At 29.9% G+C, this 15,045-nt stretch overlaps 2 protein-coding genes across 2 annotated transcripts; one reads left to right on the forward strand and one right to left on the reverse strand.

Annotated features, from left to right (window-relative positions):
• On the forward strand, window positions 6,557-8,219 carry LOC109348220 (zeatin O-glucosyltransferase-like). Its single transcript, XM_019588520.1, has 2 exons — window positions 6,557-8,150; window positions 8,187-8,219. The coding sequence occupies exon 1, from the start codon at window positions 6,617-6,619 to the stop codon at window positions 8,132-8,134; it is 1,518 nt and encodes a 505-aa protein (XP_019444065.1). The 5' UTR covers window positions 6,557-6,616; the 3' UTR covers window positions 8,135-8,150; window positions 8,187-8,219.
• LOC109348221 (probable sugar phosphate/phosphate translocator At5g04160) lies at window positions 11,520-14,809 on the reverse strand. The gene is made up of 5 exons (XM_019588521.1): window positions 14,549-14,809; window positions 13,863-14,339; window positions 13,173-13,276; window positions 12,281-12,509; window positions 11,520-11,873 (listed from the first exon to the last, which is right to left on the reverse strand). The coding sequence occupies exons 1-5, from the start codon at window positions 14,630-14,632 to the stop codon at window positions 11,727-11,729; spliced, it is 1,041 nt and encodes a 346-aa protein (XP_019444066.1). The 5' UTR covers window positions 14,633-14,809; the 3' UTR covers window positions 11,520-11,726.

The raw sequence follows: 15,045 nt of genomic DNA on the forward strand, positions 1-15,045 counted from the left end.
TGTATTATAATCTCCTTATGAGTGAAAACGTTTAAAGATATATAAATGAGAAAAGACTCTTCAGCTATGCAAAACTTTTTTTTTACTTATTGGTGAAGAGTGGCTCAATAAAAAACTGGACTATGTATTTTGTGGAATGGATAAACGATATATTAAAAAGATTTAATTATAAGTATACTTCATGTAGTGGATGTGATGTTTCCTTTTTATATTATTTGATTTTGATGGCATCCAAAGTTGATGGAATGGAACAACATTGAATTTGGAAGACTGCACAATACTACAATGCAATATCAATAATTAACTATAAATTAATTTGGAAGTGCATTAGGACATTGCCAAAGTCACTCTTTTCATTGTCGGCACATCTTATATTCATCCAACTATGGATAATGGAAAAATGTTATTTGAAAATAATAATGATAATTTAAAATAAATACATAAAGGTATAAATTTTCTCAAGCCTTTCCCCGTATCCATTGTGATTCTAAAATTAACTATAAGTAAACATATAAAAAGTTTAATAATTATTATATAAAAAGTTTTTCTACATTTCAAACGAAATAGAATGTCTTAAATTTATTTTTTAGCAAACATATATAAACCATTATGATCATCTATTATTCAAATAACTTTATTGTCTTAGCTAATTGGAGACACACTTAGAGATTCACACTATCTCACATGTTTGGATAAATTAATTCAATTTCATTGTAAACATGTAATGAGAGTTGTCTCTTGTGAAAATTTCATATGGGTAGACAAAAAAATTAAATACTTTGATTGGAAAGTAGGATGATATAAGTGTAGTATTTGATCAAAATAAAGCTAAAGCAACAAGTTATGATGAATACAAAGAATAAGGATATGTTGTGTCAAATCATGTTCGAAATTTTTTCACACTAATGATAATTAATAAAGTAAAAACAACAAAAATAAAAATTGTTTAATTTTTTTTAATTAACGTAACATATTTTTATTGATATAAAATAAGATTTGGGACATGCTTTAGAAAAATATATACTTATTCAGAATAAGTTTGAACTAAAAGTGATTACTAGAGCATGTGTACAATTTAACTAAAATTAAACTAGTTTGTTACATGCAAGGAAGCTATATATTCAGCTTCTTTGGCTTCTCATCCTTCACCAACTCTTTTCTGCAATTTAATACTAAAATGATGAATGATGGACGTTTGAATATTCATGCAAGTAAAGGGTATAATATTCAAATTATATTTATTTCTTTGAAGGGTAGTTGTTTTCTTTAGTTGAAGAGAAGAAAATGAGGGAAAATATATAGAAACAAATTTATGTATTATTTTTTTTTATGAAATTATTTATGCAATCTTTAGTATGAAAGAAAAAGAAAAGACAAAGGAAAAGTATTTGGTTATCTCTCTATTTTTGGTTGATTAGATAAAAAAGAAAAAATTATTAATTTATATAAAAGATAAACATGTTCCAAAATTTATGTTTTTTTATATAATAAACAATTTTGGGTGAGTTAGGTGTGAAGGGGCCACCATGATAGCCCTCGTGACATTATAAGCGACTACAGAGATAATTACAAATTATCCATTAACAAGATATTTATCAATAAAAAGTTGGTCTAATAGTGTAAGATTTAACTGAATCCTTAATATTGATAGTTCGATTCCTAGGAATAACACTTATTTAGAAGGGCAGTCATAAACCTCGACAAAAGAGATTGATTACTTATAAAAATTTGAGGAACATTCTTAGTAATCTATTTTTCTTTTTGTCTCACTCCCAATTTTCTTCCGTCTCTATTCCTCTTATTCCATACATAGTATCCCAATTTTGTGCATGACATAGCATCCTATCTTATAGATACCTCATTCGGAACCTATATATTTTATATTGGGCAATTATGTAGCAGCTTTTTTGCATAATATAGAATATTTCCATGTGAACAATTGTCACTATTATTTTATTAGAAGCAAAATCGAATTAAAACTCTTAACTAGCACCATTATTATCCAAGTGGAAACGTGGATTCTTCATCATAAAGATAGAGAGCCACTAGAGAAGTTTGCATTTTTGGCTGAAAAAACAACACCACTATATATGTCTTTTTCTATCATCTCTTACATTGATATAGATAAAGGATACATGCAATGCACCTAAGAATATTAAAAAATATTCTAGGCACGTAAGGACCATTATGTACAAATATAGTAGAATTTTCTTCATAAGCCATTAGTAGATTCATATGTTGCATATTTATTTAAGTAAAGCAATTATGCAAAAACCTAGATATAATAAATTAATTATAGTTGTATATCTGCCTCGATTTCCGGTCGAACACAAGTTACATGAATTTTATTATTTTATTTATATTATTTTTTATATTTTTTAATTTTAAAGTATAATACTTTGTGATAAATATGACTTCTCTTATCTGATTTCGATCTCTAATGTCAATCAACCTCAGTTGCCAACAAAATTATATCATTAACCATCAATTACTATACACCAACCATCCTTGTGAATGGACCCTCCTTGCTTGTTTGATTATGGTCCAAATCTAGTCCTTTGACTAGAAGAAAATAATATTGTGCTTGAAAAAAATGTGAAAATAAATGAGATAGATTATAAGATCTTATGTGACAAGAATTTCCAATAGTCACAAATAAACAAAAGTGATATGCCAGGTGGCGAGGTACATGTAACAAAAACACTATCTTTGTCACAATAAGATGATTATTTCTTATTGAAGAAAAAGATAATAATATAGAACATTGAATACAAAAGATTTATGTTTTGAATTCACAATATAAAACATGAATGAAAATAGATTTTCTATGTAGCGGGGATCTTGATATAAAGTTTAGGGAAACAATAATATTTAATTACAATTTATAGTTAAGATTAATTGGGTAATACAAAATATAAAGAAGTATGCATAATTCTTTTAAAGTTCAAAATGTACATTTATTTAAAGGATTGTTCTTCATTCTTTTGTTGTATATTAAAAATCATCTTTTTATAGTGGTTAAACCAAAATAGTTAAGATTAGACGAATAACTCGATCAAATAAATAATATGTCTTTACTTTCTCTATATTGTCAAAGTTGCACTTAACTCAGAGATGGTTGAAAGTTTTTCAAACATAAATGATTAGCGATATCAACAATAAAATGTTAAAATTGACATCTCATATTAATTTTCTCTTATTCATTGAAAGGTTGATTTTTGAACAAAAATACATATCTTACCAATATTAAATGATTTACAAAAATTCTTAGGACTTTTGGTGTAAAATTTGACAAAAGTAATATGTGATCTCCATAATCTATTTCATAAGTGTAAAATCGTAATGAACTCAAATGAATTAATAATATTATAAGTAATATCAACATATATACATGTAAAAGAACTTGATTCATGTATGATTTTTATAAATTATTTTAATATTAATAGTATAAAATATGAGTTAATATCTAATTTATAATAGTATAAGAATTTTTACATTGTTAATCTATCATCTATAATTTATACTTTAAACTCTTATTACTTAAATAATAGTAATATAAATGGATGATAGTATAAAAAAACTTGACGAAACTATTTTGAAATGCAAAAAAGAATGTATTAAAAAAAGTTAAATATTCAGTACAATAATTACTAATTAGGAAGAGAATTTTAGATGATTGTACAAAGAGGATTTAAGTTGATAGGTGAAACTATAGTAATAAATGAACAATGATCTACTATGATAAAGTATATCTAAATTATGTTTGCTACCAATAAAAATATATCATGTTAATTAAAAAATTATTATTTTTTCTATTTTTATTTCAATATTATTGATACAAAATATAATTTGTTATAATTGATACAAAATATAGTTTTTTTGTTTCTGACGTCTATTATCGTATCAGAGACAATCCTGTCCGAACTGGGAACATCTACAAGTATGTGAGACTAACTCTCCCCTAGCGGATATTTTTTATCCACAAGACTCGAATCCAATACTTTACTTAAGAAAAATCAAATATGTACAACTTGAACTAACATCTGATTTGATAGAACAAATTCTGGGTTAATAAATAGGCTACTTGTTGCATGTCATTTTCATTTCATAATGGCAACAAAGAGCGTTGCCATATATCACAGATCCAGGCAACGTGGGTAGTAACCTTGTAGGGTATATTTTTTTAATGTCATTTTCATGCATCTCAATACACATCACATATGGATCTGGTCGCACTCTCCTTTTATATCCTAAAACAGTTTTAATATATTTTAAATCTATATTAAGTGTTGATCTTGATTTTGGTTTTCCATTAATAATATATTATTTTTTCTTCAAAGTTTGAATTACATCTTTTTGTCCCTGCCATTATTAATAGTTACTTTCGTTAAGTGGTAAATTGACTCATGATGATGACAAATAAGCATTGTTATATAGTTCACTCAAGGTATTGGTAGTCACTAATTTTATCTTTGCAAGAATGTAAAACCAAATTATTATTATTATTCTTATGATGATCAAATGAAAATTGCCCTACTTTATATGAAGGAGATTTTATGTCCCCATTTTTGTTTCTCATTAGTTAAAAAGAAAAAAAATAAAAACAAAAGTTCATATTTTAATATTATTGAATAAAGTTTGACTGATTAGGAACATGATTTTGTTAGGACAAATAATCCTTGCTCAAAACATATTAAAACATTTATTTAACTCTCAAGTAGGACATGGATATTAGATTTCTCTCTCAACAATCACAATCTTGAACAAAAAGAAAAGATGGAAGAGTCAAAAAGCTAAGCAAGTTTCAGAATCATAACCAGGAGATATATAGTGTCGAGAGGGTATTTTCAATAAGTTCAACTTCTTGTTTATATGCCTCATTTAAACCCAAAAAATGACATAAAAATGACACCTTCTTCATCTCTAGTGATGTAAACATATGAGGAGAGCCTAATTTAAAAAATTAGTTAATGATGTTAGAAAACATGATAACTTAAGTATCACATTAAATTTATTATATTATTTGATTGAGTTGAAAATATATTTTATATTTCAAAATGTATATTACTTCTTATATTCATATTATTCTTATTGATTAATTAGAAAATATAGGTAAATGTATATTTTATTTTCCTTATCTTACAAAAAAAGAGTGACACGTGAAGTATTATAGGACATCAAATATATCTCCAAGTGAGTTAGGTAAGTTAGGTATGAAGCAACACATTAATATCAACAAGCTATTTTTTAAGTTTACTTCGGTACTTTTCTTTAATAAAAAATATGTAAACGAGAGTTTAAAAATAAAAAAATTGCTAATCGTATATATTAAGAAGGAGTTATTACAAACTTATTCACATTCATGGGTAAGATACAATCATTGTTATTCACCTAAAAGACCGTATTAATCTCAAAGTTAATGTTGAACTATTTTATTATATTTTGCTTTTTATAAGAATATTTTGGACCATATTTTTAAGTTAATCGAATAATTTGAATAAATTTTATCTTACTAGATGAACGTGCGTTGCTTTGCGCACATGGAAACCGACAGAAATATAAAATAACATGCATGATATAGAACTGGTAGAAGTTCCCATCAATCATAAATAATGTATTTAATTTTTTTTGTAAAGACTAATCTCTTTTAGAGTGTATAATTGTTCATGACAACAGATATTATTCTTAAAAATCAAACATTTGATATTTTAGTCATCTTATAAATTTAGTATAATTTTATAGCACTAGACTAACAGTTTGTTGGTAAATCTTGTATTTAATTATGTCATCACCAATATATTTTTCTAAAATACAAGAAAGAGAGAGAGGGAGGGGGAGAAAATCAGTTTTCAAAATTTAGAAGCTATTATAAAGTTTAAATTTACAACTTGCTTATTTATGCAACAAATTTCGAGATTGTATAATTGTATATACATTTATCTCAAACTCACATCAAACATTTTATATCTCTTCTTTATATGATTTCTCCTTAAATCTTAGTGGCAGTGAATAGATGAAATATTTTGTTATAAATGTAAGAGATTATGAGTTCAAGTAATGTGGAATCTCCTTATAGGGAATAAATATTATATAAGTACTTAAACTTGAAGAGTGTTACATCGTATGTCTAAGACTAGGGTATACAATTATATTTTATATCATTGTTCATTTTGTCTTAAAATAAAAATATATATCGATAATGTATGAGTTTTATATATTGTGAGTATATCATTTATTATTATTTTCAATCATCATTGACTCTTCAAAAAATTAATTAAGATGAGATGTGAATAATCCACTAACTATATATAAATCTTTATGCTATCGATGCAAAAATATCTCACTATTCTAAAAAACATTGAACACTATTGATGTTCATTTTTGATATTTTATGCTAATTGCTCTCTTAATAATTGACTTGGGTGAAAATGACTATCAATTAAATATTCACAATAATTCAACATTACAAAATTATTTAATATAATAGTTAGCAATATTTAAGGATCAAAATGGAATCCAGCTAGATACCCGGTTCTATAAATAACGATCATACCTACCCATTGGCACAATCCAAAACACATTGTCACCTTAACACTCGTGGTGCTAAAGTTCTACAATGACTTTTAGCTACGAAAATTCAACAATGGCCTCAAACTACAATAGCCACACAAATAGCCACACAAATAGCCACAACAATGGCACCAAAGGCTTTAATCAAACACAAGTAGTTGTAGTTATGGTTCCTTTTCCAGCACAAGGCCATCTAAACCAACTTCTACACTTCTCACGCTTAATCTTATCTCACAACATTCATGTTCATTTTGTTGGCACTCCCACACACAACAAACAAGCCATATTTCGTGCCCAAGGTTGGAACCCAAAATCCGTCGCTAATATTCATATTCATGATTTTGAGGTTCCTAGTTTTGCTTCACCTCTTCCCAATCCCAATAATGCAAAAACAAAATTCCCATCTCATCTTTTACCTTCCTTTGAAGCTTCCTCAAAGCTTAGGGAACCCGTGGCTAAACTCTTACAATCCCTTTCATCCGTGGCTAAAAGGGTCGTGGTTATTCATGACTCCCTCATGGCATGTGTTGTACAAGATGCTATTCATATAGCAAATTGTGAGAGCTACACTTTTCATAGTGTCTCTGCCTTTACCATGTTCTTGTATTTTTGGGATGCAATGGGAAAAGGAAAAGAAAATGAAAATGAAAAAGCTCTTAGAGGAAAAAATTCTCATGATCATTATAATATCATCCCAGAAGTTCCTTCTTTGGAGGGTTGTTTCTCAACCCAATTCATTGATTTCATCACTTCACAATATGAGTTCCATAAATTTAGCAAAGGTGCAATTTACAACACAACAAGGGCAATTGAAAGTCCTTATATGGAGTTAATAGAAAGTATAGTTACTACAAAATCTCATTGGGCTTTAGGCCCCTTCAACCCTTTATCTATAGAGCAAAAAAGCTATAAAGGTAAAAAGCACTTTAGCATGGAATGGCTTGACAAGAAAAGCCCAAAATCAGTTATATATGTGTCTTTTGGAACCACTGTAGCATTCTTAGATGAACAAATCAAAGAGCTTGCAATTGGGTTGGAACAAAGCAAGCAAAATTTCATTTGGGTCATAAGAGATGCTGATAAAGGTGATGTTTTTGATGTTGATGAAGTGAGAAGAGTTGAACTTCCAAAAGGGTTTGAAGAGAGAATTGAGGTAGAAGGATTTGGGTTAATTCTAAGGAATTGGGCCCCACAATTGGAGATTCTAAGTCACCCTTCAATAGGTGGGTTTATGAGCCATTGTGGTTGGAATTCTTGCATGGAAAGCATCACAATGGGTGTGCCAATAGCAGCATGGCCTATGCATTCTGATCAACCAAGGAACAGTGTTTTGGTGACAGAGTTATTGAAGGTTGGTTTGGTTGTTAAGGATTGGTCCCAAAGAGATGAGTTGGTGACAGCATCAAATGTTCAAAATGCTGTCAAGAGATTGATGGCTACAAAAGAAGGTGATGAGATGAGAGAAAGGGTAATGAATCTCAAAAGTGTTATTTTCAAGTCTATGGATGAAGGAGGTGTTTCTTCTGTGGAAATGAATTCTTTCATTGCTCATATAACTAGATAGTTTCGTTTTATCATACTTGATGCAAATATATAAGCTTTATGTCTAGATATAGTTTACAACTATTGTATTCTGGTTTAAACTTATTTGATGATTTTCCATTATTTTATGATCATGTGAATCTTAGGGAATTATAATTCATACAATGGTTATCAAATAAGTTTTGGAAGTTTAAAATAATCACCACAGTAATAATCATTTTAAGGACTTATTCGATGATCATGTGAATCTTTGGAGGAGAACACAGTTCAAACCCTCATAATAAAGAGAAGTCCTTTATATGAATATTGTTTGCACCTTCTTTTCTCTCGTCGGTATGAACAAGAATCCTCTCCGGGGAGATATGTGATTATTTTTACTCATATTTTTAATGACAAAAATGTTTTCATAGTAAACAAAGGGATAAAAGTGTCATTACAAGTTGCATTTTATGTGTTATTGTGTGTCACTCGCCTCTCCATTAATCCTTACTTCCTTCATATGTATAGCATTTGTTTCATACTAATCAAAATATCATACCAGTTGAAAAATTATTTTTTCTTTTGACTTCATTATAATTGGTTGAAGACAAACTTTGAGATATAATTGGGGATAACGTATCATTGTCTCATTCATATAAAAAATGATCACATGTCCCAAAAAATTCATATCTCATGTCCTATGTTCCAAAAAATTCATGTCTCATATCCCATATCTCAAACTATTCACATTCCACCAAGTAACATACAAAAATTTATATTCTATTTTTATGTTTTTTATTAATTAGTTAGCATTTTTTGATTGAATAATGAATGAGACACAAAATATTGGAATGATCTCTGTCATTCAACCATCTCACGTCTAAAAATTGTAAAGTCTAATCTCATAAATATTTATATAGACATGTTTTTTTCATTCACACAAATCTCAGTTTGTTTTTAGTGAAAACTACATTTTCAGAATCCTGACAATGCAATAATTTTCCAATGGATAGGAGTGAAGTATATAAGCTACTTTTTTCACTATAAAAAAAAAAAAAAGAGTTCAACTCCTCTTCACTACCGGAGAAACCAGTACTGGAATATGAGGATGAGATTTTTCTGAAGAATTTTTATTTATTTTTTAATAGAAAATAACATTTAATCATAACTGTTAAAAGAAAAAATTTGTCACATTTCTTAATTCTATCCAGTACTGGACTCTCCGGTATTCGAGATGGTACCCTCATAAAAAAGGTAGTGCTATATTTGGTAAAGCTTATTTTTAGTTTATCTACCGCAAAATGGCAATAACTAATAATGATGGATGAATGGTTTGGTGGTGTTTTGATGAGGCTTTAATGTGTACGGTCACTATAATAAAGTTGAGTTGAATATTTGTGAAAACAGATTCACCAAAGCAACCATAACTCATATGTGACCTACATTGTGAGAAATTATTCCATGGGTACGTACCAATGGTTGAGAACATTTCAACTCAACTCTCAATAAATACATGCGTTTTAGACTATTGTTGATAAATATCTAAATCATAACAACTGTCTCTTCGCTTATACTAATAAAGTTACCTATATTTATCATTTCATTCCTATACCTTAGAGTTGGAATCTCGTGCACTAGGTTGCAAAAAAAAAAAAAACTATTATTGATGTATACAATATCATATAAGAAATTCTCTTGCTAAGATAGTAAGATGTAAGTTTGCGTTTTTGAAATTAAATCCTTTAAACAAACTTTGCAATTTCACTCTACCCAAAACTCATAAGAATAATGTCCTTCAAGGATATTAACGAGGTATAAAAATGACAATATGGACTGACATTTTTAGCAGGTCGGATTGGAGATTTGAGCCCTTTTAGCAATAAAGGTTAGGTCGGATTAGCTCTTATTTTTGTAAGCCAAAGGTGGACCGGGCTGACCCGTATTGTTATTTATGAGGTGTGATGATTACTTTTTTTTGAAATTATGTTTGAGTTAATTAAAAATGTGTGTTTTAAAAAAGGGACAATCTGTTGGCCTGCCAGCCCTACCAAATATGGGTCGGACTGATATTTTGAGTTCTTTTATTAATAAATATCAGGTCAGGTCAACCCATATTTTGACGGACCGAGCAGGACCGGACTAACTGTTATTGTCACCCCTGGCGAACTGCCATGTAAGACCTTGTTTTAGGAAACAAAAGATTTAAAACATGTAACTTCCTAAATGCATCATTTTCAAAAAAAAACTTGTTTATTTATGTATCCTTATCCCGAGCAAAGTTTATAAAATCTATGTAAACAGTAGTAATTATTTAATGTATAATGGGACAGGTGATCCCCATCCTAAAATCTAAATGTGTAGTGTTAAGTTATCTTATATCACTTTATTCTATATAATTCAACCATGTGATCCACTCATTAAATAGTGAAACAAAGTACTTTAGTAAATATGAAAATTTTCAACGATTAAGTTGTAAAAATAGAGACTGGTTAACTCCGACTTGTGAATAAGTGCAAAGCTTTAATAATGTTTCTTGCACTTTTTGTACTTCTTGAAGGAAAGATATAATAAGTATATAGAAAGGTAAAATTATCAATGTCATTTGTTTTACTTTTATATTTTATGTAATAAATACTTTATTTCCCATCAAAGCTTTGTATTTTTGCATCACTCACAGAGTATATATTCATATTGATTCTAAAAAATGATGATGTCATTAATCATTATATTGGATGATAACTTCTCCACTATTGTCAATGTGGCCAAATGAAATGAGGAGGCGCAGTATACATAAACATTCAAAAATTGGTGCAGTTTCAGTTAACAGTTAATGTTGTTGCTCTTATTACCAACTTTGTTTCTGCATGCATCATTGCTTTGTTGGTTATGTAGATTTTGTTTCAAGTAACATGATTATAGTCAACTTCTTTACTTTCAGATGATCTGTCTCTTCATTAATCTGGTCAAGTTCATCACGGTCCGACTCTTCACACACTTGGAACATTTATTCACAGCTACTTAAACATGGCTCATTCTTGTTAAGTATTTAGGGTGATTATCAAACATATATTACTATTTTCATGAAATCTATTGATATAATCAAATGTCACCAAATGTGGATAACTTTGAGTGAAGGTACATAAAGTGAGAGATAGAAATACGCTACTTAACATGGTGTGAGACATTCATCTTATACGGTAGTTATGTGTCTTAGTGTTAGAACTTAAATACATGAAGAGAACCCAACCCAAAAGACTAGTTTATTAGGTAGTAGAACCTCGTGACTTAAATATCATATTGAGTTTGTTATGCTAATCAATGTGAGACTCGTAACACTCAGCTTGTACAAAAGAGTTCGGCGGGTGCATGTAGAGTTTCCCTCAAGCTTATGCCTTTGAGGTCTTTCTAACTTATATGCTTCAACCCTCCAATCCAATGAAAAGTCTAGTCACTCTTAGAACAAAATGTACTAGTATGAATACATATTTATATGTGATAGATACAACAAGATAACATTATAGAAATACTTCCCTTGTCCCTACTCCTAGTCACATTACAAAAAATCTTGTTCATGTGCATATAATAAGGTACAATAAGATACATGAATATGACAATCGGCGAATGTGAGCGGCCGTTCATCTGAACCTCCGTTTGGTTTCTCCGTATGCGGCTACTCCGAGTACAGTTATTGAGTAGCCACCCATGCCAATAACAGTCACAGGGTTTCTGAATATGAGTATTGAGATAACTACAGCCACAGCACCTTTCGCATTGCCTAACACCTGTTAGTATGAATTGCACAAAGTCACAAAAAAAGCTTGATTGTTAACTTGATTTTGTGTCTGCTTATGCTATTAAAGTCCAAAGAAGCAACTTTCACAATCAAATAGTAATTAAAAGAACCGGATGAAATCTCGATTTCGTCAACGCCCTTTGGTTCTTGTTCCGAAAGTCGACAACTAAAAGAGAATATTTATAAACTAAAGGAAGTTTCATCTGTAGAATAATCTGTCAACATTAATGTTCTAACATCAAGTGATTTTCTTCCTTCTTCAAGAAACATTAGCATAAAAAATATCATGTGAATGAAGATGAATGGTATGAAATATTTGAAACCTATCAAGCATAACATTAAGGGAAATCATTTGAATCAAGACTTAGTAATGTGCAACAAGAGACAAAGGCGAACCTGTAGTGTCAGAGCGCTAGTATGTTTAGTGACCAAGAAGTTTGTTAAGTTTGCTGCATATGCTGTGACTGAGTTAAGCAAAAGTAGTAGCCACATAAATTTATTTTCCCTTCCAAGCTCTAATGTGACATCTACAACATTAGGCTCCATGATAAGTGCGGCCGGCAACAAAAATATGACGGCCATTGGAGACATATACAGGAGCAAATTCATCGAGTTCAACTTTTCCCTGTTAAGTTGAATTAGAAGCAATGTTATAATATGTTTGTTGCCACTAAAAAAAGATTATCTGATTTTGGCATAATACTAGTCCAAGACATTAAGGGGAGTGAGGATTCCCAAGCTGTGATCATAGTTAGACAATAAGATAACTCGAAGGAACATAAAAATATCCGATATTGCGAAGAAAATAAGAAAATGTTCAAGGAACATTGTGATTCAGTCACCTTGTCGCTTATTGCAACAAACCTATCATATGAAATGAATCTATGAAAGAAACTCTGTAAATCTCTCTAGATAAAGAATCGACAATTCTCAACCACGATCTTCTATCTATGCAAGCTAATATATGCAGATTATAGCCTGGTGAAAGTTTCTTAGTTGCATAGTTGCAAACACCTTGTTACTTATGAATGTTTTGACCGATAACAACACCATTAAGACTTTCCATGAAGAAATCTGTCTATTGCATACCCCATGAGTACTTTTAGATGGCTAGTTCCCCATCAATGCACAAGATTTAGTTTCAAATAAACACTAATATAACTAAAAATGTGACAGGATTCTTATTGGATATCATTTTTCGGCGATCTTAAAATTTAGCTGGATAATTTTTGAAGCGAGATAACAAAGAGGAAGTTAGAAATCATAGATATAGTGTAAAATATTTTACCCTTCAGATGAAAGCAAAATGCCCTGAAGAACAGACTTGAAAGCTCTCGCAGCGGTTGCACTTAGGCACATAAGGAATCCAAATAAGTGAAAATCTGGTTCACCCTTCAAGAACAAAATATTGTAACTGAACAGAAGAAAACATAAAAAAAAGTATGGAAATTGGAAGCAGATATGCACCATGCACATCAAAAGGCACTACTATTCCTTGCCAGACATATAATCGATTATTAAATTAGGCCATCTAATATAACAACAATAACCAAGCCTTTATCCCGTGGGGTTGGCTACATGGATTGAACAATGCCATAATGTTCTATCATAAATAAGAAAATTAGAAAAGAAACGACACCATCTGATATATGAAAATAAATCAGAAAAACACAGATTTCCGGTTCTTAAAAGATTGAGATCACATTAACTTTCAAGCAAGTTGCATTTCTTAAATAAGGTCATCAGAAATAAAATTAGGCTATCTGGTATATGCAAACAATCTAATCTGTTCAAAGGATTCCAGATCAGTATTATCATTTGAAATGTGATGTTGCAATGACATGTTAACCAAAACTATATATGTTCATATGATCATAAAAACAGACACAAACGTCATTCAGAACCATTCCACAAAAGCATAGTAACACAAAATTATAAATCAAATGAATGCAAAAATTAGATAAATAGATAAACATACCCCACTTGCAATGACAACTCCAGTAACAACAGGAACAAGAGCAGCATATGTGACCCAAGCCTCTCTTTTAAGGGTAGCCAAATAAGCAAACACAGCAGTGAAAAATGGTGTAGTTGCACCCACAGCTTGATTAAATGACACAGCCAAATACCTAAGTGAAATGTTGCCACCAACCACAGACCCACAAAACACAATGCTCAAAGTTGCAATCTTTATGAACTGAAACCTTGATTTGATAACTTGCCTAGGCACCACCTTAAAGAATGCAATGGAAACATAGCTAAGAACAGAACATGCTGACATGTGACACATTGTGAGGAAGATTGGGAACTTGAAACCATAGTTTGATAACAAATATTTGTTTAGAAGAATCACACCAATGTTTGATGAGTACCAAAGGGTTACAAGGAAACATATGAACAAGAATTCCTTGCTGCTTGGTGACACCATCTTTCCAAGCTTCCCTGGACTCTCTCCCTGTATTTGTTATTATGCATATCAAACTTTCATTCTTTTCAAACTATACAACATAACATATCACTCTCGATTTCTGAAAGCGACACTTATTGAATAAAACAACTATAAATTCATTATTCATACATAGATACATTTGGTTCTACCAAAAAACTATACGATAAAAATAAAAGTACAAAGTATCATTTTCTTATATTTGTTTCATTACTTACCCCACTTTCTTTAACTGTGTCTTTGTTGTTTTCACTTTCATATGATGATTTGGATCTCATGTTATATGAAGCATGTGAACTCATTGTAACTTTTGTTGTTGTTGGTAAAGTGATCCTTGTTTTTTTGTTTGTGCAGTTGTTTTTGTAACAATTAAGGTTCTAAACTTTTTGATTGTTTATCATTCAATGCAATTCAAGAACAATGGTGAATATCATTTGAAAGCTTGTGGAATAGAATTAAGTTAGAAAATTGTTGATGTTTATTGCTAATGAATTTTGACTAAATTAGATAAAGGACTATTTATAGAAAAACAATTTGTTTGACCCATTCAAAGGAGCCTATAAAAATTTCTAACACTTTTGAGATTTTAATTTGCAATTAATCCAAAATTAAAAATTGGTGAAATCTTTTAACCAGTAAGTTATAAAAAAATGTTCCAAATAGTTAGCATTGATTAAAATATAGCAATAGTTTTAAGGTTTAACAATTAATTAAA

This window comes from Lupinus angustifolius, chromosome LG05 (genome assembly GCF_001865875.1).
Source record: "Lupinus angustifolius cultivar Tanjil chromosome LG05, LupAngTanjil_v1.0, whole genome shotgun sequence".
Classification (NCBI taxonomy): domain Eukaryota; kingdom Viridiplantae; phylum Streptophyta; class Magnoliopsida; order Fabales; family Fabaceae; genus Lupinus; species Lupinus angustifolius.

Excerpts from the sequence above, each read along its gene's own strand:
- LOC109348220 (XM_019588520.1), top strand. The coding sequence starts at position 6,617 with ATGACTTTTAGCTACGAAAATTCAACAATGGCCTCAAACTACAATAGC.
- LOC109348221 (XM_019588521.1), bottom strand. The coding sequence starts at position 14,632 with ATGAGTTCACATGCTTCATATAACATGAGATCCAAATCATCATATGAA. Across the intron at positions 14,340-14,548 it reads ACACAGTTAAAGAAAGTGGG|GGAGAGAGTCCAGGGAAGCT; the intron begins GTAAGTAATGAA and ends TAACAAATACAG. Across the intron at positions 11,874-12,280 it reads CTAGCGCTCTGACACTACAG|GTGTTAGGCAATGCGAAAGG; the intron begins GTTCGCCTTTGT and ends TCATACTAACAG.